This window comes from Tamandua tetradactyla, chromosome 11 (genome assembly GCF_023851605.1).
Source record: "Tamandua tetradactyla isolate mTamTet1 chromosome 11, mTamTet1.pri, whole genome shotgun sequence".
Taxonomy (NCBI): Eukaryota; Metazoa; Chordata; class Mammalia; order Pilosa; family Myrmecophagidae; genus Tamandua; species Tamandua tetradactyla.
In genome coordinates, this window is record NC_135337.1 from 39,296,232 (window position 1) to 39,323,758 (window position 27,527).

The 27,527-nt window shown below is 34.0% G+C and overlaps 1 protein-coding gene across 1 annotated transcript in view; it reads left to right on the forward strand.

Annotated features, from left to right (window-relative positions):
* The window catches only part of ZNHIT6 (zinc finger HIT-type containing 6), a 69,485-nt gene that overhangs the window by 16,603 nt on the left and 25,355 nt on the right, over window positions 1–27,527 (forward strand). Inside the window, exons 6-8 of the mRNA XM_077120410.1 lie at window positions 22,697–22,765; window positions 24,208–24,288; window positions 25,794–25,871. Of these exons, the coding sequence (XP_076976525.1) occupies window positions 22,697–22,765; window positions 24,208–24,288; window positions 25,794–25,871 (228 nt within the window). The remainder of the gene's footprint in view (window positions 1–22,696; window positions 22,766–24,207; window positions 24,289–25,793; window positions 25,872–27,527) is intronic.

Sequence of the window (27,527 nt, forward strand, 5' to 3'; positions counted from 1 at the left end):
ATTGAATGATAATATGAAGCGCACAAATATACGTGTTGTGGGTGTCCCAGAAGGAGAAGAGAAGGGAAAAGGAGGAGAAAAACTGATGGAAGAAATTATCACTGAAAATTTCCCAACTCTTATGAAAGACCTAAAATTACAGATCCAAGAAGTACAGCGCACCCAAAAGGGAATACATCCAAATAGGCGTTCTCCAAGACACTTACTAGTTAGAATGTCAGGGGTCAAAGAGAAAGAGAAGATCTTGAAAGCAGCGAGAGAAAAACAGTCCATCACATACAAGGGAAACCCAATAAGACTATGTGTAGATTTCTCAGCAGAAACCATGGAGGCAAGAAGACAATGGGATGATATATTTAAATTACTAATAGAGAAAAACTGCCAACCAAGAATTCTATATCCAGCAAAATTGTGCTTCAAAAATGAGGGAGAAATTAAAACATTCTCAGACAAAAAGTCACTGAGAGAATTTTTGACCAAGAGACCAGCTCTGCAAGAAATACTAAAGGGAGCACTAGAATCAGATATAAAAAGACAGAAGAGAGAGGTGTGCAGAAGAGCGTAGAAAGATGGAAAATTAGATATGATATATATAATAAAAAAGGCAAAATGATAGAGGAAAGTATTACCCAAACAGTAATAACACTAAATGTTAATGGACTGAATTCCCCAATCAAAAGACATAGACTGGCAGAATGGATTAAAAAACAGGATCCTTCTATATGCTGTCTACAGGAAACACATCTTAGACCCAAAGATAAACATAGGTTGAAAGTGAAAGGTTGGGAAAAGATATTTCATGCAAATAACAACCAGAAAAGAGCAGGAGTAGCTATCCTAATATCCAACAAATTAGATTTCAAATGTAAAACAGTTAAAAGAGACAAAGAAGAATACTATCTACTAATAAAAGGAGCAATTAAACAAGAAGACATAACCATCATAAATATTTACGCACCGAATCAGAATGCCCCAAAATACGTGAGGAATACACTGCAAATACTGAAAAGGGAAATAGACACATCTACCATAATAGTTGGAGACTTCAATTCACCACTCTTATCAATGGACAGAACATCTAGACAGAGGATCAATAAAGAAACAGAGAATTTGAATATTACAATAAATGAGCTAGATTTAACAGACATTTATAGGACATTACACCCCACAACAGCAGGATACACCTTTTTCTCAAGTGCCCATGGATCATTCTCAAAGATAGACCATATGCTGGGTCACAAAGCAAGTCTCAACAAATTTAAAAAGATTGAAATCATACACAACACTTTCTCGGATCATAAAGGAATGAAGTTGGAAATCAGTAATAGGCAGAGCGCCAGAAAATTAACAAATACGTGGAGGCTCAACAACACACTCTTAAACAACCAGTGGGTCAAGGAAGAAATTACAAGAGAAATTAGTAAATATCTCGAGGCGAATGAAAATGAAAACACAACATATCAAAACTTATGGGATGCAGCAAAGGCAGTGCTAAGAGGGAAATTTATAGCCCTAAATTCCTATATCAAAAAGAAGAAAGGGCAAAAATTCGGGAATTAACTGTCCACTTGGAAGAACTAGAGAAAGAACAGCAAACTAACCCCAAAGCAAGCAAAAGGAAAGAAATAGCAAAGATTAGAGCAGAAATAAATGAAACTGAGAACATGAAAACAATAGAGAAAATCAAGAAGACCAGAAGTTGGTTCTATGAGAAAATCACTAAGATTGATGGGCCCTTAGCAAGATTGACAAAAAGAAGAAAAGAGAGGACGCAAATAAATAAGATCAGAAATGGAAGAGGAGACATAACCACTGACCTCACAAAAATAAAGGAGGTAATAACAGGATACTATGAACAACTTTACGCTAATAAATACAACAATGTAGATGAAATGGACGAGTTCCTAGAAAGGCATGAACAACCAACTTTGACTCAAGAAGAAATAGATGACCTCAACAAACCAATCACAAGTAAAGAAATTGAATCATTCATTCAAAAGCTTCCCAAAAAGAAAAGTCCAGGACCAGACGGCTTCACATGTGAATTCTATCAAACATTCCAGAAAGAATTAGTACCAACTCTGCTCAAACTCTTCAAAAAAATCGAAGTGGAGGGAAAACTACCTAATTCGTTCTATGAAGCCAACATCACCCTCATACCAAAACCAGGGAAAGATTTTACAAAAAATGAAAACTACAGACCTATCTCTCTAATGAATATAGATGCAAAAATCCTCAACAAAATTCTTGGAAATCGAATCCAGCAACACATTAAAAGAATTATACATCATGACCAAGTAGGATTCATCCCAGGTATGCAAGGATGGTTCAACATAAGAAAATCAATTAATGTAATACACCATATCAACAAATCAAAGCAGAAAAATCACATGATCATCTCAATTGATGCAGAGAAGGCATTTGACAAGATTCAACATCCTTTCCTGTTGAAAACACTTCAAAAGATAGGAATACAAGGGAACTTCCTTAAAATGATAGAGGGAATATATGAAAAACCCACAGCTAATATCATCCTCAATGGGAAAAGTTGAAAACTTTCCCCCTAAGATCAGGAATAAGACAAGGATGTCCACTATCACCACTATTATTCAACATTGTGTTGGAGGTTCTAGCCAGAGCAATTAGACAAGAAAAAGAAATACAAGGCATCAAAATTGGAAAGGAAGAAGTAAAACTATCACTGTTTGCAGACGATATGATACTATACGTCGAAAACCCTGAAAAATCCACAGAAAAACTACTAGAGCTAATAAATGTGTACAGCAAAGTAGTAGGTTACAAGATCAACATTCAAAAATCTGTAGTGTTTCTATACACTAGCAATGAACAAGCTGAAGGGAAAATCAAGAAACAAATTCCATTTACAATTGCAACTAAAAAATAAAATACTTAGGAATAAATTTAACTGAAGAGACAAAAGACCTATACAAAGAAAACTACAAAAAACTGTTAAAAGAAATCACAGAAGACCTAAATAGATGGAAGGGCATACCATGTTCATGGATTGGAAGACTAAATATAGTTAAGATGTCAATCCTACCTAAATTGATTTACAGATTCAATGCAATACCAATCAAAATCCCAACAACTTATTTTTCAGAAATAGAAAAACCAATAAGCAAATTTATCTGGAAGGGCAGGGTGCCCCGAATTGCTAAAAGTATCTTGAGGAAAAAAAACGAAGCTGGAGGTCTCAAGCTGCCGGACTTTAAGGCATATTATGAAGCCGCAGTGGTCAAAACAGCATGGTACTGGCATAAAGATAGATATATCGACCAATGGAATCGAATAGAGTGCTCAGATATAGACCCTCTCATCTATGGACATTTGATCTGTGATAAGGCAATCAAGCCAAGTCACCTAGGACAGAACAATCTCTTCAATAAATGGTGCCTAGAGAAGTGGATATCCATATGCAAAAGAATGAAAGAGGACCCCTATCTCACACCCTATACAAAAGTTAACTCAAAATGGATCAAAGATCTAAACATTAGGTCTAAGACCATAAAACAGTTAGAGGAAAATGTAGGGAGATACCTTATGAAACTTACAATTGAAGGCGATTTTATGGACCTTAAACCTAAAGCAAGAGCACTGAAGACGGAAATAAATAAGTGGGAGCTCCTCAAAATTAAACACTTTTGTGCATCAAAGAACTTCATCAAGAAAGTAGAAAGACAGCCTACACAATGGGAGACAATATTTGGAAATGACATATCAGATTAAGGTCTAGTATCCAGAATTTATAAAGAGATTGTTCAACTCAGCAACAAAAAGACAGTCAACCCAAGTACAAAATGGGAAAAAGACTTGAACAGACACCTCTCAGAAGAGGAAATACAAATGGCCAAAAGGCACATGAAGAGATACTCAATGTCCCTGGCCATTAGAGAAATGCAAATCAAAACCACAATGAGATATCATCTCACACCCACCAGAATGGCCAGTATCAACAAAACAAAAAATGACAAGTGCTGGAGAGGATGCGGAGAAAGAGGCACACTTATCCACTGTTGGTGGGAATGTCAAATGGTGCAACCACTGTGGAAGGCAGTTTGGCGGTTCCTCAAAAAGCTGAATATAGAATTGCCATATGACCCAGCAATACCATTGCTAGGTATCTACTCAAAGGACTTAAGGGCAAAGACACAAACGGACATTTGCACACCAATGTTTATAGCAGCATTATTTACAGTTGCAAAGAGATGGAAACAGCCAAAATGTCCATCAACAGACGAGTGGCTAAACAAACTGTGGTATATACATACGATGGAATAGTATGCAGCTTTAAGACAGAATAAACTTATGAAGCATGTAATAACATGATTGGACCTAGAGAACATTATGCTGAGTGAGACTAGCCAAAAACTAAAAGACAAATACTGTATGGTCCCACTGATGTGAACCGACATTAGAGAATAATCTTGGAATATGTCATTGGTAACAGAGACCATCAGGAGATAGAAACAGGATAAGATAATGGGTAATTGGAGCTGAAGGGATACAAACTGTGCAACAGGACTAGATACAAAAACTCAGAAATGGACAGCACAATAATACCTAATTGTAATGTAATTATGTTAAAACGCTGAATGAAGCTACATCTGAGGTATAGTTTTTTTATTATTATTTTATTTATTTATTTATTTTTTTATTTTTGTTTTTTCTATTGTTTTTTTTCTTTTTCTGTTGTCTTTCTATTTCTTTTTCTGAATCATTGCAAATGTACTAAGAAATGATGAATATGCATCTATGTGATCATATTAAGAATTACTGATTGTATATGTAGAATGGAATGACTTCTAAATGTTATATTAATTTTTTTTAATTCAAAAAAAAAAATTAATGAAATTCTGATGCCAGAGACCTGGACTCAATTCCAGGACCCTGCCCATGCCAAAAAAAGAAAAAAAAATTTATGAAATTCTGGGGCAATTAATGGTTTTATGGTACAAGCAAAGAGAAATCTACAGTTTGTATAGTTTAGATGATAGAAAATAGGCAAATATGTCTGATAGTTTTATAAATTATCAAGGTAACAGTTCAAATTAACAAAAATAATTATTTAATAAGTGGGGTTTGTACAACCATTTTGGGGAGAAAGTTGAATTTTATGAAGATAACTTCCAAGTGGATCAAAATTTCAAAATGAAATTTAAAATTAGGGTAGTTACTTTATCTTGAAGAGAAGAAATATCCCATCCAGAAGTCATAAAGAAAAAAGATACAGTTATATAAAATTTAAAATTTTTTATGGCAAAAAAGACCACAGTAAAATCAGAAGACTAAAAAAATATATTTAATATATTTAATTAATTTAATTAATATTTAACAAATAGTGCTTATGCAGTAATAAGAAAAAGAAAAAAACTAACAATTAATTAGGAAAAGAGACAAAGAGTAAGAATAGGTGGTCTCAGTATATGTAGGTATACATACACAGTATGTATATTCAAAATATATATATGTGTGTATAGCTAATAAGCATATATTAATAATAAATAATATGAAGATATGAGTTAAGCCATTTTCCTTTTCAGCGTTCTTTTTTAATGTTTTTATTGCAATATCTTCATGCATATACAGTGCATCCAAAGTATATAATCAGTGGCTTACAATATCATCACATAGTTGTGTATTAATCACCATGATCATTTTTAAACATTTAAATCACTCCAGAAAAAGAAATAGAAAAGAAAGAACCCATACATTCCATACCCTTTGCCTCTCCCTCTCATTGACCACTAATATTACAATCTAGCCTGTGTTTTTTTTTTTACCCTGTTTTTTACCTTTTATCGCCCCCACATTATTTATTTGTTTATGTCCTAATTTTTTTACTCATCTGTTCAACTGTTCTTGGCAGTATAAATCGTAGTAGTCATTTTAGAAGTCAGTTTGGTAAAATTTCTGAAAATGTTATACTTGCCACTTAAGGAATTTAGCTTACACATGTATTTGTACAAGTTCACAGAGGTACAAGTGTATCTATTACAGCATTGTTTTTAATAGTGTAAAAATTGAAACAACCTAAAGTACCCATCAGTATGAAACATTTAAATAAATTATGGGACCTTCATACGGTTGAATTTCATGTAGTCGTTAAACTAGAATTAGATACAGAAATATTGTCATTGTGTAGCATCCATATGTTCAGTGAAAAAAAAGTACTAGGGTATAGAAGTTTGTGAAGCTTTGAAAGATTGCTCATTTTAGATCAGTCATTCTGTGGATCAACTCAAAAATAAGAATCCTCTTGTCAGGAAAATGCCCATAAACACAATATTTGGTATATAGTTTTAGGTAAGTCTATGTTAATAAAAGCTGCATGCCCAAACCATTTTGTTTTGTCCCGTATATAAATAGAATAATTTAGACCAAAGCCATTGACCTGGATTGAGGACATTTTTTTCTTATTAATTTTTTAATTTTTTTTAAAAAAAACAATAAACAGAAACATTCTTAACATATGACCCATTCTGTTCTACATATATAATCAGTAATTCACAATATCATCGCATAGTTGCATATTCATCATCATGGTCATTTCTTAGGACATTTGCATCAATTAAGAAAAAGACAACAAAAAAAATTCATACATACCATATCCCTTACCCCTCCCTTTCATTGATCACTAGAATTTCAATCTACTAGATTTATTTTAACATTTGTTCCCCCTTTTATTTATTTTTATCCGTATTTTTTACTCATCTGTCCATGAGGTAGATAAAAGGAGCATCAGATACAAGGTTTTCACAATCACACAGTCACATTGTGAAAACTATATCATTATACAATCAACTTTAAGAAATATGGCTACTGGAACACAGCTCTACATTTTCAGGCAGTTCCCTCCAGCCTCCATTACAGCTTGACTAACAAGATGATATCTATTTAATATATAAGAGTAACCTCCAGGATAACCTCTCAACTCTGTTTGGAATCTCTCAGCCATTGACACTTTATTTTGTCTCATTTTGCTCTTCCCCTCATTGGTCAAAAAGGTTTTCTCAATCCCTTGATGCTGAGTCCCTGTTCATTCTAGGGTTTCTGTGCCACATTGCCAGGAAGGTCCACACCTCTGGAAGTCATGTCCCACGTAGATGGGAAGGGTGGTGAGTTTGTTTGTTGTGTTGGCTTGGAGAGAGAGGCCACATCTGAGCAACAAAAAAGGTTCTCTTGGGGGTGATTCTTAGGCCTAATTTTAGGTAGGCTTGACTTATCCTTTGTGGGGTTAAGTTTCATATGAACAAACCCCAAGATTGGGGATTCAGCCTATTGCTTTGATTGTCCCCACTGCTTGTGAGAATATCAAGAATTCTCCACTTGGGGAAGTTGAATATTCCCCCTTTCTCACCATTCCCCCAAGGGACTTTACAAACACTCTTTTTTACTCACTATTCAAATCACTCTGGGATTTATTGGGGCATCATTCTGAACAAACCTACAAAATCTTAAGCCATACTTAAGGTTCCATGTACTTATGGTATTCAATTAAGCTGTCCACGTAAGTTATATTAGGAACTGCAATAGTCAAAATATAAATTTTGTACCAAATAAGCATTTTTTGCTTTAGTTTTATTGAGGACATTTTAACACGTAACTCTTTGAATCTTGTTACCAAGCCTACTTTAAGGCCGCTAAGGATAGTATTACACTATACAATAATCTTTATGTGTAACCATAGGAGAAATGTCTCTTTTGGTCTCTGTTTCTTCTAATCAACTTTGGTTATTCTCTGGAACCAAATACAATGGTTTCAAATCCCAGCTTTGGTATTTACTAGCTGCGTGACCTTAATCTCTATATGTGCACTTCATTCTCCTCATCATAAAAATGGTTATAATTGCAATCTATTCACATATGTACCACTATTTTTGCTCACCTTTTTTTTAACCCAGACTTTCCTTTTAGGATTTCCTTCTTTCATAGTTTTTTAGTGAAGGCCTATATTAGTTTTCTAGGGCTGCTGTAATAAAGTACCATAATCTAGTGGTTTACAGCAATAAAAACTTAATTGCTTCACAGTTCTAGGCATTAGAAGTCTGGAATCAATGTGTCAGCAGGGCTAGACATTCATTTTTTCTTCCTAATTCCTGGTGATACATCAACAATTATTCGCATTCCTTGACTTTAGCTTCATCACCAGTCTCTGCCTCTGTTTTTACAGGGTATCTCTCTGCCCTATATCTTTGTCCAAATTTCCCTCTTATTGAGAACACTAGTCATGTTTGATTAGGGCCCATTCTAATCCAGTTTGGTTTCATTTCAACTAATCCCATCCTCAGTGTCCTATTTAGAAATAACACATTCATGGGACTAGATATTGAACATATCTTTTGGGGGGACACAGTTCAACCTATAATAGGATCTTATTACGAATATAAGAATATGCTTTCTCAATATGAAAAATTTTTACCTTTTTAATTTTTCTCATTTTCTAGTTAAAATGTAACACATACAAAAAAGTACACAAATAATTAGTGTAACCAACTCAAGAAAAAGAACATTAGCAGCAACTCAGAAACCTGCCTGGTATGGCCTTTTATGGGTATGCCTACCACCTCCTAACTTCTAAATGATGTGTAGATCAGTTTTGCTTATTTAAACTTTTTCCCCAGTATTATAAAATATTTCAAACATAAAACAAAGTTGAATTTTGCAGTAAATACCCATATACCCACTAACTAATTCTACCATTAACATTTTATTATCTTTGATTTATCATCGATCTATGCATCTATCCATCCATTAATCCATATCATTTTGCTCATTTCAAAATAAATGCAGACATTACTCTGTTTGCCTCTGAAATTTTGGCAGGCATATCACTCACTAAACTTCAGTAGTTGTTTGCAGCATTTTGTTTGTTTGTTTTCATGTAAATTTGTGTGCAACAAAATGCACAAATCTTAAGTGTGCATTTACTGAATTTTGCAAATGCATATACCTGTATAACCCAGTCTCTATGAATATATAGAACACTACTCATCACCCAAGAGATTTTTCCTGGGCAGCTCCTCTACTCCCCAGAGGTTAGCACAGTTCTAAATTTTTTTCCACTGGATATTAATGTAGTTTTGCCTGTTTTTGAATTTCATAAATAATGGAATTATATAGCTCACCCTTACTTTTTAATGATAGCTTAGCTGCAAACTGACATTTATTTTAATACTTTGTGAAATTATTAGTCCATCATCTTCTCACTTCTTTTCTACTGTTGTGGAAAATTGTTGTTTTTTTCTCTTCCACTTGTTTTTAAGAACTTTACTGTTGCCTTTGAAGTTTTGCAGTTTGACTTTGGTGTGTTCCTTGGTTTGATTTCTTTTTATCTATCTTGGAATTTGTTATGCTTTCTGAAGATGACGATTGTAGAAAATTCTAATGCATTCTTTTAATCTGTTCATTTTTTCCCCATGTTTTCCAGTTCTTTGTTTTTGCTGCATTCTGGGTAATTAATTCAACTGTATCATCTAGCACACTGATTTCTCTCTTCAGCTGTGTCTCATATTACCTTTAACCTAACCACTAAGGTATGGTATTTTTTTCCAGTTATGTTTTTCATTTCCAGAAGTTATGTTTCTTTCTTTTCTGAATCTCTCTAGTCTTTTAGATAGAATTTTATTCCTTCCTTATGTTTTTAGCTCTTATTTTTTCAATAATTTATTTTCTATGTAAAATTTAACCGTAGTTTTCACATAATTCCAGCGTCTGAAATCTTTAGGGTCTGATGCTGCTGTCTCCTAACTCTTGATTATGGTGGCTTGTTTCCTTGTGGTTTTTTGGGTGTTTTGTTTTTGTTTTTGTTTTTTTTTCTAATGTGGATGTGAACTCAAGTTCATCTGGGCTTTTTATGGAAGATAGTATGCATTTGCTTATGCAGGTATTCCATGGCACTAAACAGAGGCTCTTTAATTTCTCAGTTTGAAGTTCCTCAGACTATGCTAGTGATAAAAATTTGAATCCCAAACCCATTTGAGGGACCTATAGTTAGGCATTCTCAATGGAAACATTTTCCCCCTTCCTGTCACCTGGAGCTCAAGCTGAAGTCAAGAAGTTTCCTTGTCTCCCTTTGCCAGTATGCAAGTATGCAGGATTCACCCTTTCACTGACTTTATACAATGATTCCAGTTTGAAATCACCAGTTTATGTGGGCTGAAAATTTGGCCTCGTCATTCATTGGCTATTAAAACACAAGCCTTTTGGCTGATAAGATTGGTAAATGCCTCCAGAGCAAGTAACGCTTCAGCTAACTACAGTGGTTTCTAGTTCCTGCCTCCTGGAAATTGCTCTTACTTGCTAATGGGCTTGGTATGTCTGTTCTATTTGTCTAGGATTTCTAAATGTGTAGTACTGGGAAGGTTTTCAAGTTATCTTTTCTGCTGTGTTGTCCTAATTGTTTTAAGTAAGTGATGGTCTTACAGAGGTACTAAGTCTAGTGGTAAGGTCAGTAGTGGAAAAGAGGTGGATCAGGAAGGCATGATAGTTGCTCGTTCACCCAGCCATTCTACTTCTAGAAATCTACCCATAAATGTAGAAAATGAAATACCGACAAGAATATTCAGTGTAATATTGCTTATAATACCAAAGATTAGTAAAAATTTAAGTGTCCGTCGGTGGTAGACTACTTCAGTTAATTATGGTGTGCCTTTATGGTGACAAAAGAATGTGGCAGCTCTGAATGTACTAATATAGAATCATTGTATATGGAATGATTGTGAGAAATATTAAATGAATAAAGGTTGTTTGCAGAACCATGTGCATTATATGCCACCATGTTTGAAGAAATATATTTTACATACATATATGTTTATATTACATGTGTTGTCTCCAGCAGAATACACAATAAAATGGCAGCAGTGGTTACCTGGAGAAGGGAAGTTGGGTGGAGAGGGACATGTATGGGAATTTTATACCCTTTTATGCTTTTAAAACTTTAAGCTATGTGCCCATGTTACCTATTTTAAAAATAAATTAAAAAAAATAGTTTTAAAGACATTGATAGATGTTGGCAGGATCATTATATAGTTTGGGTTGTAAATTTAATCTTTGAAAAGTATTATGATACTATCATATAAAATTAAATGTTTTTAAAAAGTAATATGTTTTTATGCATGATTTCCACTTTCTTTCAGTTGTGTTTTAGTGTCTCTTAACGAGAATCCATGGGAATCAAGCCTGCAGAATGGTTTGCTTGCATAACGTGTTTTATCTGGTTCTAGAAGTCTCTCATTTTATTTTCCTGGCTATTTGGGTCTGAGGGTTTGACAGTGAGATGGGGGAATACACCTTGATTTGTCATTTGGAAGAATGAATTGGACTGAGGGACCTCCCCAATAATAATATCTTTAGCTCAACTCCATATTCTCAACTCTTCATACTCATTGGTGATCTGGTATAACCTCCATTTCCCAGGTATGGACCTGTTTTTGACCTTCTTCTCTCAATTTATTTCCTCAAACCTCAGTTGTAAGCAGCCCAGTCCTTCTGCTTACCATTCCTTTAACCACTGTCAGCTTAGAACTGTGAGTTCTTAACTTCCCAAATCCTTCCTCTTGTCCCAGGGTTCTTTAACTCTCTGTGTGTTAAGACCTACAATATTAAGATAGTAGAGTTGTGCCCATTCTTAGTGTAAATTAATATTTTAGAGCTCGAATCCTATTTTAGAAGTTAGCCACTAGGTGTCTCTCTTGTAATGAAATAAACCTTTTACAGAATCAAAATTAGTTTTTTGGATAAAATTACAGCATTCTAATTATATGGCAGTGATATACCCATCCAGCCCTTTTATTAATGTCAGTAGTGCTTTTTTCTTAAACAGTTATGTGGTGATACACTTCTTAAAGCACAGCTTTTTTTTTTTTTCCTGGTAGGGTGGCTTAACTATAGATAGTATAGGCTTGTACTTTTCTGCAAATTGATTTTTAAAAAGGTCAAAGGAAAAGGAAGTGAAGAGTTTGACTGTTGTGGTCTTGGGGAGACAAGTGGATTTTGCAGTCAGCTTTGGGGAATTACATAATGGATGCTCAGTACAAACTTGTTGACGGTTTGAAAATGTTTAGCTCTGTGGTTTCTCTGCCATAACAACTTTGATATAGTATGATGACAGAATTTCAGAGTAATGACTGGAATTTAGAAGAACAGTATGAGTGAATAGAACTAAGAGTTCTCCAATCAGACATTTATTTACAGTGGCCCTGTAGACAGTGGTGAGGAAGTTCCTGTAATATAGCATCACAGAGATGTACCTTTCTACAATAGCAGTTAGTCAACATTGTGTTGTATTTCCTAGCAATCTGTGAAAGCACACAGCATAACTCGTCTCCATTATTTGCCGTTCACCTGAGTTCTTATGGTACATATTTTCTGCAAGTTAATTTGAGACAGATGCCAGCATTTAGTACTGAAATTCATTTTTGGTATGCATATATCTTGTTCTTTCTACATTCTCGTGTTTCTTACATGGGTCTCTATTGAATTTTTTTTTTTTCTATTGGGTTTTGAATGGAGCAAATTTTTGTTATATGGGCCTTTCCATTCAGTACAGGAAAGTGAGCATTCCTGATGCCTGCCCACTAAAGGCCTATAGTGTTTCCCAGTCCTAGAACAATAAAAACTAGCCGGACATTTCCAGATGCCTTCACACTGCCACCCCCACCCCTAGGTAGGGACCACCTCCAGTTGAAAACTGCTATATTAAGTAGTTAAGTATTTATTAAGTATTTGAAGCAGAATGTACTTCATTTTAGTCTGCATCTCCTACATCCATTTTGTTAATATACTGCCCTACAGTCAATACCACATAGTTAACCTGTTTCCTATTATTATCATTTAGTGATGGTACTAATTTTTAAAAGCAAAATAAAATATATTACTGGAAATTTTCAAATATTTTAATAGTAGTGCAAGACATAAAAAATTATGGTTGTCATTCTCCCCAACTCAGAGTATTTTAATCCATGCTAACGATCCTTTGTGTTCACTTATTGTTTTGGTTTGCTAAATGCTGCTCAAGTGCATATACCAGAAATGAAATGTCTTTTAAAAAGGGAATTTATTAAGTTACAAGTTTCCAGTTCTAAGGCCATGAAAAATGTCCAAACTAAGGCATCCAGAGCATTACAGATACCTTGATTCAAGGAAGGCCTATGTCTGCGCTGCTTGTCCTTTTCCTAGTTCCGTTTCTTCCAGCTTCTGACGCTAGTGCTTTCCTGTCCAAGTGGCCATGGGCCTTCCTCAGCAAGCTCCTCCAGGACGTGGTTCTAGGTTCTGGCTTGTATAGCATGTCCTGGGAAGGCACATGGTGACACCGCCTAGGCCATGTTTTGAAACAACTATTCTCTAAGCATCTGAGTTTCCTCCAAAATGTTTCCCCTTTTAAAGGACTCCGGTAAACTAATCAAGACCCACCTTGAATGGGCCGAGTCACATCTCTGTATAATCAAAAGTTCACACCCACAGTTGGGTGTGTCACATCTCCATGGAAACAGTCCAATAAAGGTTTCTACCCTAAGCTATAGGTCTACCCCCACAAGATTGTATTAGGAAAGAAAACATGGCTTTTCTGGGTTACATAACAATTTCAAACTAGCATACTTATCCTAGTACTAGTCCTAATGAAATATATGGATTGTTTTTTATTAGGAATAATTTTTTTACTTAGGGGAAACTGTTTACATTTTGACCTTTTAAAAGGTGAAATAAATTTTTTTCTTAAAATTTGGTAGATTTCCTTTCAGCTTTAAATTAAAGAAAGATTGTATAGCTAACATTGAAACAAAATACTTTTTCCTGAAATTCCTCAGGTAGTATTTGTTGCTTACAAATGTCATAACAGTTGGCAATTTAGTAACTAGTCTTTCTTCCCTCCTTGTTTATAAATGACGGAAGAAACCTAGAAATAAAAAAACTTTAATTTCTTTTATCACTATAGGATGCTTTATATTGCTTGTAATAGAATATATAATTCAAACTATAAAAAAGGGTGTATTGGCTTTCATAACTGAATTCCAAAGATAGGATAGACTTTGGGGTTAATAGATAAAGTGACTTGATGTTACCATCAAGGACCCAATTTATTTCTAATTCTCCATTCTGTCTTCTGTGGTGTCAGAGTAATCCTGCTGGACATAGGATGCTGCTGGTAACTGTTTTGGGTTACAGCAAATATCCAGGAGTGCTTCTCTCCCAGCATTACTGAAGAGGAGACCTGAAATTCACCGTGATTGAACTTTGTAGGGCATGAACCCAACCCTGAGCCATTGTGTCCAAGAGAATATATTGATTTTCTTAAGCTAACTAGAGGACACACCTGGAGATAGGGTCTTAAGCTAACTGGAGGACACACCTAGAGGAAGGGATGGAGTCAGTTTTCCTCAAAGTATAATATGGATTTGAAAGAGGGTGGCACTGAGGGATAAAGAATGGTTGCCAAGTAGACAATCAAAATGTCCACTATACCTCTCAAAGATGATTTTAAAATATAGAGGCAGATGTTTAATGTGTGTTTTTTATTTGTTTGTCTTTTGGGAAGTGCATGGGCTGGGAAATGAAGAAGCAAATGTTTAAAGAATAATCAAGAACATTTAAACTAACTGAACAGTAAAAGACATGGTTCCCATGGAATAGTGTAGTTGGTATTATAAACAGGGTAGAACCACTAACCTTTTTAATTCTTCCTACTCTGTAACATATTTTCTCGTTGCAGACATTCTTTGTTACTGAACTTTCAATTCTGGAAAGTTCTTAATAGTTTAATAGATTGGAGCATGGGCTCTAGAATTGTGATGCTTGGGTTCAGATCCCAGATCTGCCACATTCCGGTACAGTATTCTGATGGTCAGACATATAGAAAGTCTAGCTTTAGCTCACTTTATGCCATCACCTATTTAAAAATCAAAAGTAAAAAATGACAGTCATGTTTAGAAGTGACACAATGTATCAATGTGATTCTCAAAAGTTGTAGGAAATACTTCTTTTAATAATTACAGAGAACCAAAATGTTAATGTCCTAAATATACCATAGGAACACTTATTAGGAGACCTTATTAGTAGGAAGCGGATTCCTCTTAAGCCCTTCACTTCATTCTTCAAAACACTTGTGGTTGCTGCATAAACTACAGTATAAAATTCATACTGCTTAGCAGAGCTTTTGGTGCCTTTCACAATTTGGTATTAATCCACATAACACCTTCTCTCTATCCACTAGTCTGTGAAAGTAGTTTGGTTATGAACTCATAAAGAATATTTTCAGTTTTAAGCACTGTTTCCTTTCTAAGCTACAATTCAGAGAAATGAATTGTGTAGAGAATTATAACAATGGTAATGATAACAGTGACTAATATTTTTTAGGGCTTTGTGTTCTAAGCTCTCGACATGCTTTTACTGATTTTATCCTGTGAAATAGTATTGTTACCCCCATTTTACTCTCAGAAGCCTGAGAAATTTTGCCTCAAGAGCACATAGATGGTTAAGTTGTTAGAGTTGGTTTCAAACTCGGGTTCAGTTGCCCTCTGCTCTCTGTATTACAGTATTATCAGGCATCCTTGCTGTGTACAGTGTCAATAAAGAACAGGGTACTTTCACAGGAAAATCCTAAGAAGGAAAAATGCAGCATTCAGGGTTTTTAGTTAACTTACTGCCCTAAAAAGTCGTCTTCCTTAGGTAGATCCCCTCTTTTATTAGTCTCTTTGCATCCCTATTGCCTAGCAAGCCCTCAAGTATTATTGAGTAAATTTTGGTTAATCACTGATGAGTGGAATGAGAATTTTTTTAAAAGGGCAAGAATTTTCACATGCCTTTAAACCTTGTCGTAGAAATCTCAGTTCTTAGAATTCAGCCTCCATATATGTATCTCTCTTAGTTGTCATATTTATTAAAGTAGATAGTTCTCAGGCTATTGAAAATGATTAGATGAGTAAGCCTAGCTCTGACATGGTAGTAATTTCTGAGATAAAAAGGAGACATCTTAAATTAATATGTTCAACAATGATATATTTCTAAGTTTTAAAAAATCTTAAAATTATTCGTCTTTTTATCAGTACCATCCTGTACTTTCTCATGAAAATATCTTTGACCTTGCTGATTGTAAAAATAATAAATCATTACATAAAGTATTTATTTAATAAAGATATATGTAAAGTAAGGATTAAGTCTCTCCAAAACATTAAGAAATAACTGCAGCTAAAAGTTTGGGGCATATCCTCCAGACACATAACTACATGCATGAATTTCTATTTTAAATATAAGTGCTCTTTCATGTAACATACATTTTTGTATGTCAGGGCATATCATTCTGCCTCATCTCTTATGACAATTTGACATTATGTAGATGTACCATGATTCATTTAATCAGCTTTCTGATGCTGTACATTTAGGTTGTTTCTAATTTTTTTCTATTTTATAAAAAGTGATATACTGCACATTTTATACATACATCATGAGTACTTGACCAATTATTTCCTTAGGATAAATTTCTGAAAATAAAACTGTTCAGGCAAAAATATATGCACTTTCTAATTTAGGAAATTTTTTTTTTAATAGCTTTTGTGAAATTGAGCTGCCAGTTCTCTACTTCTGTCAAAAATGAAGAGTGTCCATTTCCCCCTACACTTTCCCTAGCATTTCCAATTAAATATCTTTGCCAATCTAAAAGGTAAAAAATATTTTATTTTTGTTTACACTTCTTTGGTTATAAAAGAGTTTGAACTTATTTTATCAAGAGAGCAGTGCCATTTAAAATGTTCTGATGACTTTTAGTATATGGTTATAGAACCAACTCCCTTCCCCAAATGTGTCTCTTTAGCCACATGTTCCTTTATTGAAACTATGGCAGAAAATGATCCTTCACAGTTTCTGGTGAGCAAAGGTTGGTAAATAAGTGCCCTGTATTAAGTCACCGAAAAAAAACCATAAAATAGCATTTATTTTCCTCCTTTAATACATGTTAACATCTATCTCAGTGTTTTACAACTTTTTTCTCATTATTGCCTCTCCCAAGGAATCTTTCTAGACATTTTCCCAATAATTACCCCCTCTATGTTATTTTTTTTTATTAATTAACGGAAAAAAAGAAATTAACCCAACATTTAGAAATCATACCATTCTACATAGGCAATCAGTAATTCTTAACATCATCACATAGATGCATGATCATCGTTTCTTAGTACATTTGCATCGGTTTAGAAGAACTAGCAACACAACAGAAAAAGATATAGAATGTTAATATAGAAAAAAAATAAAAATAATAATAATAAAAAAAAGACAAACAACCAGACAGACAAAAACAAAAAAAACAAACAAACAAAACAAAACAAACAAACAAACAAAAAAGCCTATAGCTCAGATGCAGCTTCATTCAGTGTTTTAACATGATTACTTTACAATTAGGTATTATTGTGCTGTCCATTTTTGAGTTTTTGTATCTAGTCCTCTTGCACAGTCTGTACCCCTTCAGCTCCAATTACCCATTATCTTACCCTGTTTCTAACTCCTGCTGGACTCTGTTACCAATGACATATTCCAAGTTTATTCTCGAATGTCGGTTCAGATCAGTGGGATCATACAGTATTTGTCCTTTAGTTTTGGGCTAGACTCACTCAGCATAATGTTCTCTAGGTCCATCCATGTTATTACATGCTTTATAAGTTTATCCTGTCTTAAAGCTGCATAATATTCCATCGTATGTATATACCACAGTTTGTTTAGCCACTCGTCTGTTGATGGACATTTTGGCTGTTTCCATCTCTTTGCAATTGTAAATAACGCTGCTATAAACATTGGTGTGCAAATGTCCGTTTGTGTCTTTGCCCTTAAGTCCTTTGAGTAGATACCTAGCAATGGTATTGCTGGGTCGTATGGCAATTCTATATTCAGCTTTTTGAGGAACCGCCAAACTGCCTTCCACAGTGGTTGCACCATTTGACATTCCCACCAACAGTGGATAAGTGTGCCTCTTTCTCCGCATCCTCTCCAGCACTTGTCATTTTCTGTTTTGTTGATAATGGCCATTCTGGTGGGTGTGAGATGATATCTCATTGTGGTTTTGATTTGCATTTCTCTAATGGCCAGGGACATTGAGTATCTCTTCATGTGCCTTTTGGCCATTTGTATTTCCTCTTCTGAGAGGTGTCTGTTCAAGTCTTTTTCCCATTTTGTACTTGGGTTGACTGTCTTTTTGTTGTTGAGTTGAACAATCTCTTTATAAATTCTGGATACTAGACCTTAATCTGATATGTCATTTCCAAATATTGTCTCCCATTGTGAAGGCTGTCTTTCTACTTTCTTGATGAAGTTCTTTGATGCACAAAAGTGTTTAATTTTGAGGAGCTCCCACTTATTTATTTCCTTCTTCAGTGCTCTTGCTTTAGGTTTAAGGTCTATAAAACCGCCTCCAATTGTAAGTTTCATAAGATATCTCCCAACATTTTCCTCTAACTGTGTTATGGTCTCTTGCAAAAACTCATTGGCTGAGGAGGAAGCGAAGTATAAACAATGGTCTTCGACCTAATGTTTAGATCTTTGATCCATTTTGAGTTAACTTTTGTATAGGGTGTGAGATATGGGTCTTCTTTCATTCTTTTGCATATGGATATCCAGTTCTCTAGGCACCATTTATTGAAGAGACTGTTCTGTCCCAGATGAGTTGGCTTGACTGCCTTATCAAAGATCAAATGTCCATAGATGAGAGGGTCTATATCTGAGCACTCTATTCGATTCCATTGGTCGATATATCTATCTTTATGCCAATACCATGCTGTTTTGACCACTGTGGCTTCATAATATGCCTTAAAGTAAGGCAGCGCGAGACCTCCAGCTTCATTTTTTTTCCTCAAGATACTTTTAGCAATTCGGGGCACCCTGCCCTTCCAGATAAATTTGCTTATTGGTTTTTCTATTTCCGAAAAATAAGTTGTTGGGATTTTGATTGGTATTGCATTGAATCTGTAAATCAATTTAGGTAGGATTGACATCTTAACTATATTTAGTCTTCCAATCCATGAACACGGTATGCCCTTCCATCTATTTAGGTCTTCTGTGATTTCTTTTAACAGTTTTTTATAGTTTTCTTTATATAGGTTTTTTGTCTCTTTAGTTAAATTTATTCCTAGGTATTTTATTCTTTTAGTTGCAATTGTAAATGGGATTCGTTTCTTGATTTCCCCTCAGCTTGTTCATTACTAGTGTATAGAAATGCTGCAGATTTTTGAATGTTGATCTTGTAACCTGCTACTTTGCTGTACTCATTTATTAGCTCTAGTAGTTTTGTTGTGGATTTTTCCGGGTTTTCGATGTATAGTATCATATCGTCTGCAAACAGTGATAGTTTTACTTCTTCCTTTCCAATTTTGATGCCTTGTATTTCTTTTTCTTGTCTAATTGCTCTGGCTAGAACCTCCAGCACAATGTTGAATAATAGTGGTGATAGTGGACATCCTTGTCTTGTTCCTGATCTTAGAGGGAAAGTTTTCAATTTTTCCCCATTGAGGATGATATTAGCTGTGGGTTTTTCATATATTCCCTCTATCATTTTAAGGAAGTTCCCTTGTATTCCTATCTTTTGAAGTGTTTTCAACAGGAAAGGATGTTGAATCTTGTCAAATGCCTTCTCTGCATCAATTGAGATGATCATGTGATTTTTCTGCTTTGATTTGTTGATATGGTGTATTACATTGATTGATTTTCTTATGTTGAACCATCCTTGCATACCTGGGATGAATCCTACTTGGTCATGATGTATAATTCTTTTAATGTGTTGTTGGATACGATTTGCTAGAATTTTATTGAGGATTTTTGCATCTATATTCATTAGAGAGATTGGTCTGTAGTTTTCTTTTTTTTGTAAAATCTTTCCCTGGTTTTGGTATGAGGGTGATGTTGGCTTCATAGAACGAATTAGGTAGTTTTCCCTCCACTTCGATTTTTTTGAAGAGTTTGAGGAGAGTTGGTACTAATTCTTTCTGGAATGTTTGATAGAATTCACATGTGAAGCCGTCTGGTCCTGGACTTTCCTCTATGTTATTTGGATACCACACTTTATGTACATAGGCCCTTTTGGAGAGCTACAAATTATTATATAATCTAAAATATTTTTCACTCTCCCAAGATCAAACATTTGCCCCATTTGGGGTGATACTGTCCCTTTTGAGAATGCATGGTCTCTCAATATCGGTATATATATATATATATATATATATGTATGTATTGATTTGCGGGAAGAGAAGAAAAATGCTTTACTATGGAAGCCTAGTTATTTCAACTATTTCATTGGATTCAGAGAACAGGTCAGTGTTTCTTTTGCTTTGTCATACTGTCCAGTAGGAACAATAAGTTTTAATAATTGCCACCATCAGACACTTTAACACAGTGCCTTGGGGGTACCTAAGTTACCTGGAATATTCTAGATATAAACAGTATTTCCATTCTTGAGCATTTTGATAAATTAAGTATGCAGTGGGCAGGCCTTATTCTCTTTTTCATTTTTTTTTAAATATTTCAGACATGTACTTTTCTTTTCAAATTTGTTATTTTTGAACTGAAGCCAAATATTGGAAAATGTTTATAGTAGTTATAATTTAACAGGTTGTGTATAATAAAATAGAAATGAATGAGTTCATTATAACCACAACTTGTTAACTACAGCAAATGAAATGATTTCTAAGGGCTTTTCTCTCTTTGTGTTTGGAATGTTAAGTACTTTTTGAAGGTATTAAGGGTATACTGAATGCTGATAAAGGTGAGTGGTTCCTGAAATTACCCCAGCATGATTGAGGTAATTGAATATGATTTACAATTCCACAATGTGACAAGTCGGTGATCTTTTTTTTCTTCTGTCACTCAACATGTAAAAACAAATGTATTTAGAAAGAAACCATATTATGCATTAAGATGAACAAGATTGGTTTATTTTTTAGTAAGAGAGAATGTGATTTCTCAGCCTCTTGACTATGATACCATACATTTCAGTTTCTTAGCTGCTAAAGCAAATACCATATAATGGATTGTCTTAACAACTGAAATTTATTGGCCCATAGTTTCAGAGGCCAGGATCAGTATCTGCTAGCTGGCACTCTCTGAGATCCTTTTTTTTTTCCATCACATAACAGTACATGTGACAGTGTCTTCTTACTCCTTCAGGTTCCGTTGACTTCTAACTTTTGACTGCTCCCCATAGTCTTTCTGTTGCCTTCTGTATTAGGTCTACAGTATTAAGATTCAGACCCATCCTGATTCATTTGGCCACACTTTAACTGAATTAACCTCAGTGAAAGGTCCCATTTACAGTGGGTTCACACCCATACTTAAGATTAGAACATGCTTATCTAGGATACCTAACTCCAGGCCACTACACCGTGCTACGCCAATTTTATGAGCATTACAGGGTGTTTCATTTTGGAAGAATTATTCATTTTAAGCCAGTAGCTGTTGCATTTCATTAAATATTTGTGTGTGTGTGTGTGTGTGTGTGTGTGTGTGTTTGTGTGTGTGTGTGTGTGTGTGTGTTTAAAGTTTTTTTCTTCTGAGATTGTAGACATCTGGCCTTTAGGTTAATGAAGAGTGCTTTGTTTCTTTGTTCTATCAAAAATAATAAACTTAACATGATCATTGCTTGAGTGTTAAGTGGTACTATCAATATAAGCATAGTCAAACATATTTTTCTCTCTCTAGTGCTAGAAACTATCTTCTTATTAAAGAAAACTGTCATATGCAGGTCTGTGGTAACAACCCCTATAATGAAAGTATATTTACTTATTCGTATGGTCATTGTCTTCTAAAAATTTGTCTAAACCATATAAATGTTTGGTAGAACATACTCTACTAGGTTGTATTAACAGAAAATTGTTACAGAATTTCGGGTTATGCTGCTAAGAGGTAGATTTAAAGGAAATGCTGACCATTGCTTGGAGGAGATGCTGCCATCCATTAACTTGCCAATTGGTTTTTAGAAATTTCTTCAGAGTAAGAAAAACATGTCTAAAACCATCATGTAGTGAAGACATTTAAATTCTGGTAATAGATTCCATATTTTGAGCATTAGATTTTTTTAAAAGGAATGATATCACTAAATTTAAGTATGTTAAATAGGACGTATGGAATTTTTGTAAAATCAGGTAACAGTTAGTGGATTTTCACCATTAATCCTATATCAAACCAATGTTTAGACCTGAAACCAAAGGGACTTTAATGTAGAGTGCATTTTGCTTAGCAACCAACTTGTTGTCTCCTGTTTTGCTACTGAATACACGTACTCATACCTCAGAAGTTTGTCTGTAGCCAGCTGGAGTCAACTGGACAATACTTCATTCACCTAACATCCTGACTAGTCAGGCAAAGACTTCAAGCTCATTGCTTTTAGTCATGAAGAAATTGTATTTGTAAACTTCAAGTAGGAACAAACTGATCTCAAAAGCCCTTGAACTGTGAGAAATTGCCTTCTAATTCAGGATGTAAAGTCTATGGAACTCAGAACTGCTTCACTTTTTTTCAACTTAAACACCCTTGCAAACGTGTTTCAACAACATTGCTTTTGAAATCATAGGAAAGAGAAAATAGCTCTTCATAGAAAAGATAAATTCTAAGAATACTTTTTTAGAGTTATTGTAAAATGAAAATTCAAGAAGTTTGATTTGCATTCAAATTTATCTACCTTGATATTCACTTGATAATTTTCTCTTAGAAAACAGCAGTTTTGTTGGCACGTGAAGCTTCTGTTTCCTCAAAGTCAAGCCGTGTACATAGAAAAAAGGTATAGTATCACCCTTATATGTTAAGAACTGATTTGTTTTTATTTTAAGCCTTTATTTTCAGACTAAACTTTTAACCCAAATGTCTGTCAGAAGTAGAATGGATAACTAAGTTATGGTATGTTCATAGTAAACACCACCAAAAATGAATGAACTACAGCTACATATGTCAACCTGTATGAAGTAACAATAATGTTGAGTAAGAAAAGCAAGTTATGTAAGAATGCATACTGTATGAATCTGTGAGTAAACTTGGAAAAAAAAACGAAACCTGGAAAACCATGTAGTGTATTCTGAGAGATACATAGAGAGGTGGTAGAGCTTTCAAGGAAAAAATTAATACAAAAATCCTGATAGTGGTTTCTTCAGCGGGGCATGAGGTATTGGAGAGGAGTTCGGATGAACCAAAGGAGGCTGAAAACTTTCTGTTTCTTAAACTGGGGGCTTGTATAGAATATTCATTTAATTTTTTTCAAACAGTGCATATACATTATATAAATGTTTTGTATGTGTGATATATTACTCAAGGAAAAAAAAACATTTAAAATGAGAAATGACCCAAAGTTCTGCCCTGCAAAGATTACTGCTGTTGACATTGTTATATGTATCCCTCAGAAAATGTTACTTTAGACATGTGCATATGTATGCTCATAATTGGAATTAATTTGCATAAATTGTTATCCTCCTTTTTTCGTATCATATTTTTTTTTCATGTGTTAGAACAATTTTTTAATGATTGAGTACTATTTGATTCCTTGAGTTAGTAAAATTTTAAAGATGCACATTATAGATAAATATCTTCTGTGATTATAATTTGAATGTCAGTGAAGAACTTTCTTTGAAGTTGCATGCCAGACTAAAGATGGGGAATGACTTAAATCTTACAGATAATGGTGTGTCTTAATTTTGTTTTTGTAGAGTCATAGATTAAATCAATGTACATACACCCGGAAAAGTTGGGAAAATTAAAATATTTCCTTCCAGGGAAATTAGTATCTATTTCTAAAGTGGCCTTGTAAATTAGAATAGGTAAACTTGACGTGCACTGAAATTAGCATCATCTGAAACCTTTTTTCTCTTTTTCAGATTTTTTATTTCTGCAATTTTTAAGTGTATTTCATCTTGACTTCTTTCCTTTCATGTTTGAGCACAGGTGTGTGTTAAAAGAGGCTTCCATATTTTTATAATTGATTTATAGGGAACTCCTCAAAATGTTGTTTTTTAAAACCTTATTAAGTGTGTCCAAGAAGTCTTTTTGAGCTTTTTTCCTAAGTAATTTTTGCTTAAAAGGATGTTATATTTTGCCAAGAGTAAAATAAAAGGTCTGTGTTCAGTTATATAAACCAAAAACCCTTAAGATTTAGTAATGCTAAGTTAACATCTTTAGTAGAAAATTGTAACTAGTAATGTGGGTTTTCTTTTCTTTTTCTTTTTTGGTTTGAAGGGTACCAGATGATAAAACTATTAATGAAATCTTAAGAACTTACATTGATCCTGAAAAGTCTGATCCTGTAATTCGTCAAAGGTATGTTTCAAAACTCTTGTAATTTTCTGAAATTAAAAATATTGAAGCACTTATATACATATTTATTATATAAAATATAATATAAAAATAATATATTATTATATATAGCTTTTATTAGAATTTGATTTGTCAGTGCACTCTTGTTTCTGCCAGCCCTAACTCCTTGTTGTCATCAGAGAAGATGCTTTTGGATAGTAAAAACAGGAGCTGCCAGGAGTGTTTACTGTGTTCCAGACACTTTTGAAGCACCTTACATGTATCAATTGATTTAATACATCCTTACAATAGCCCTATAATAGGGCTATTGTAATAGATTATTGCTATTAGAATCTCAAAGTGGTTAAGTAACTTCATATAACTAGTAAATAGAGAGGCATCAGAATCTGCATTCTTAACCCTTAGACTAAACTACCTTTAGAGTTGAATCAAAGACTGTGAAAATTAAGTTTCCAAGTAACAGCTAAAGAGAAGAAGAAATCCTGTTTCAGCCAAGTCTTATAGAAATAAAAAAGATACACTGTGCCCTGTCCAGAAATATCATATGGACAGAAGTGATTGACATAGCATAATGAAACGATTCAGTCATGAATATCTGGGTTAATATAACTGTCTCTGTCTCTTATTAGCCATATGATCAGGAATAAGTTACTTAACTTCTGGGCCTTAATTTTTTCCTTCAGTACAATGAGAATGATAATACCTATGAGACAGGTTGTTATGAAGCTTTAAAGAAAGAACACATATGAAGCATCTACTTCAGAGCCTCGCACATAGTAGGCAGTGCTCAATAAAGGAAGCTGTTGTTAGAGTTTAAGTTATTAATGGTTCTGGGCAGGAAACCAGCTGACTTCCTTTTCACCAGATGGTACCTGCTTGGGATGTGAATACTGGTTTTGGTCCCAAAGTAACCTGGTATTTAAAATTAGGCTGGGTGGATTCTAAAATTCTTATCCAATTCTAGTTAATCTCCTTCTTCTCCTTTTTATTCAGTGTTTTGCCTGGACTGAACCAGATTCATGTTATATCTCATCAGCAGTGTCTTTGGGACAGTTATGATAATAGAAAGAGTTTCTTTAATATACTGTTATGTATATTAATCATATATCAGTAACTGGTTTATTATTATCAGTTATAATCCAGTTATCGATATATGATTAATATCCCTAACAGTAAAATATTTGGCAACTTTTTGGTGAATGTTTTTAAGTAGTCACTAGATACCTTTCACATTACACTGGATAAGATTTTTCAAAGCAAAATGGCCAGATTAATTTATTGTAGTAGGTGGATTTCTTTTTTTTAAGTTACTTAATTTAAGAAAGAGAAGAAAGGTAATTTTAATTTCAGATCCTTTGTTAGAAAATATCCTCAACCCCTTGTCTATGCTTGGGTACATGAATTTTAAGTAATCTGCCGCTCTTAAATGCAAAGTCTTCTAAAGACGCTATTTCTGAGATATATTAAAAATCAATTTTGCTTCCTTCAATATGAATTTTTAATTTCAGGTTGAAAGTCTATATGCACTCTCAGACTGGCGTCCAAATTTTAATGAAGGTTGAAAATATGCAGCAAAATTTAGTAAGGTAAAACTGCCCTCCCTTATTTCTTTAAACTCTTTCTAATTTTGTAATATAATTGTGGCAATTAGCTTAAGTAACTATACTGCTTTATCTGGTTGTCATTAAATCATAGACTTTTAAAAATTACTTTCAAATTAAATTTTAAAAACCACCAAATATCCTTATAGGATAAATTTGGTTGCAGAATCACATTTTTTTTTGGAAAATCACTCTTTAGAATAAAAATTGCTGTGTGCAACTAAAAGATTTCAGTATAGCATCTTAACTTCTTTAAAGAAATAGTCTGTACAACACATTTCCAGTGTTTATGTTCTTAGCTTTTGGAAACGAAAAATTCATATGATCAGTTGGCCATCACATATATGGTACTAGAAAAAACACTGCATAGGAATGTCAAGAGAGCCAGCTTATAGCAAACCATAAGATCTGAGGAAGTTCGTAACACCACTGGGCTCTGTTCCTTCTTCAATGGGATGATGAATTAGACTGCATTAGGGGGTTTCTCAGGGCCCCTGCAAAGTCTAAATTGCTTTTTAAGTGCCAGCTATGTATTAGCATATTGAACTGCAAAGTACTGATCTTCAGCAGCCTCTGATGCTTTTCTCGTTTTCCATTGTTTGATTAATAAAACTAGATCCCATTCAGGCCAGCTCTCAATCAGTCTTTTCTATGATTTGATTTATTAGTATAGTTTACAGGTTTAAGAGTCCAAACTGAAAAGCCAGGTTTGAATTCCAGCTCTGCCTACTGCTAATTATATTATCTTGAATAAATGTAACCTTCTGTAACCTACTTACCTTAGTTTTCCTCATCTTTAAAATGGGAATAATATAGCTATTTGTGAGATAATTATAAGAAGTTAAGATAAATCATTTAACACATAAAAGCATGCTTTTATTATGACTAGGATTATTTCTACTACCACTATAAATAAATGGATCCTTATAAAAGGTCTACAAATTAGACTATAATAATACAGCTAAGATGAGATCTTTTATCTTTTTTTATATGTTTTTTTATTATAAACAAACATACAAAATTCTTGACATGCAAACATTCTTGTCATGGTTACAATCATTCTCACAATATCATCACATAGTTGTGTATTCATCGCCATGATCATTTTTTTGAGCATTTGCATCTCTCCAGCAAAAGAAAGAAAAATCTCATGCATGCCCATACCCCTCACCAGTCCCTTTCATTGACCACTAGTATTTCAGTCCGTTCAATTTATTTTAACCTTTGTTCCCCCTATTGTTTGTTTATTTCTTGTCCATATTTTTTCCTCATAAAATGAGATCTTAAATGACAAATCTTGACCACTTTCCTTACTAGCATATTTCATATACCACATTTATAGTACTGATCATGATTCGGGAATGAAAACTGATTCTGTCAGGGAGTACTTTCTGTAGGCTTCTTTTTCTTTTTTTTTAATTTTTTTATTGTATAATATAACATATATGCAAAGCAAAGAAAGAAAAAAGCAATAGTTTTCAAAGCACTCTTCAATAAGTAGTTACAGGACAGATCCCAGAGTTTGTCATGGGCTATCACATCACGTCTCAGATTTTTCCTTCTAGCTGCTTCAGAACATAAGAGACTAGAAGAAATAAATATTATTTTTATCATCCCAATTGACTTTTTTTCTTTTTTGTG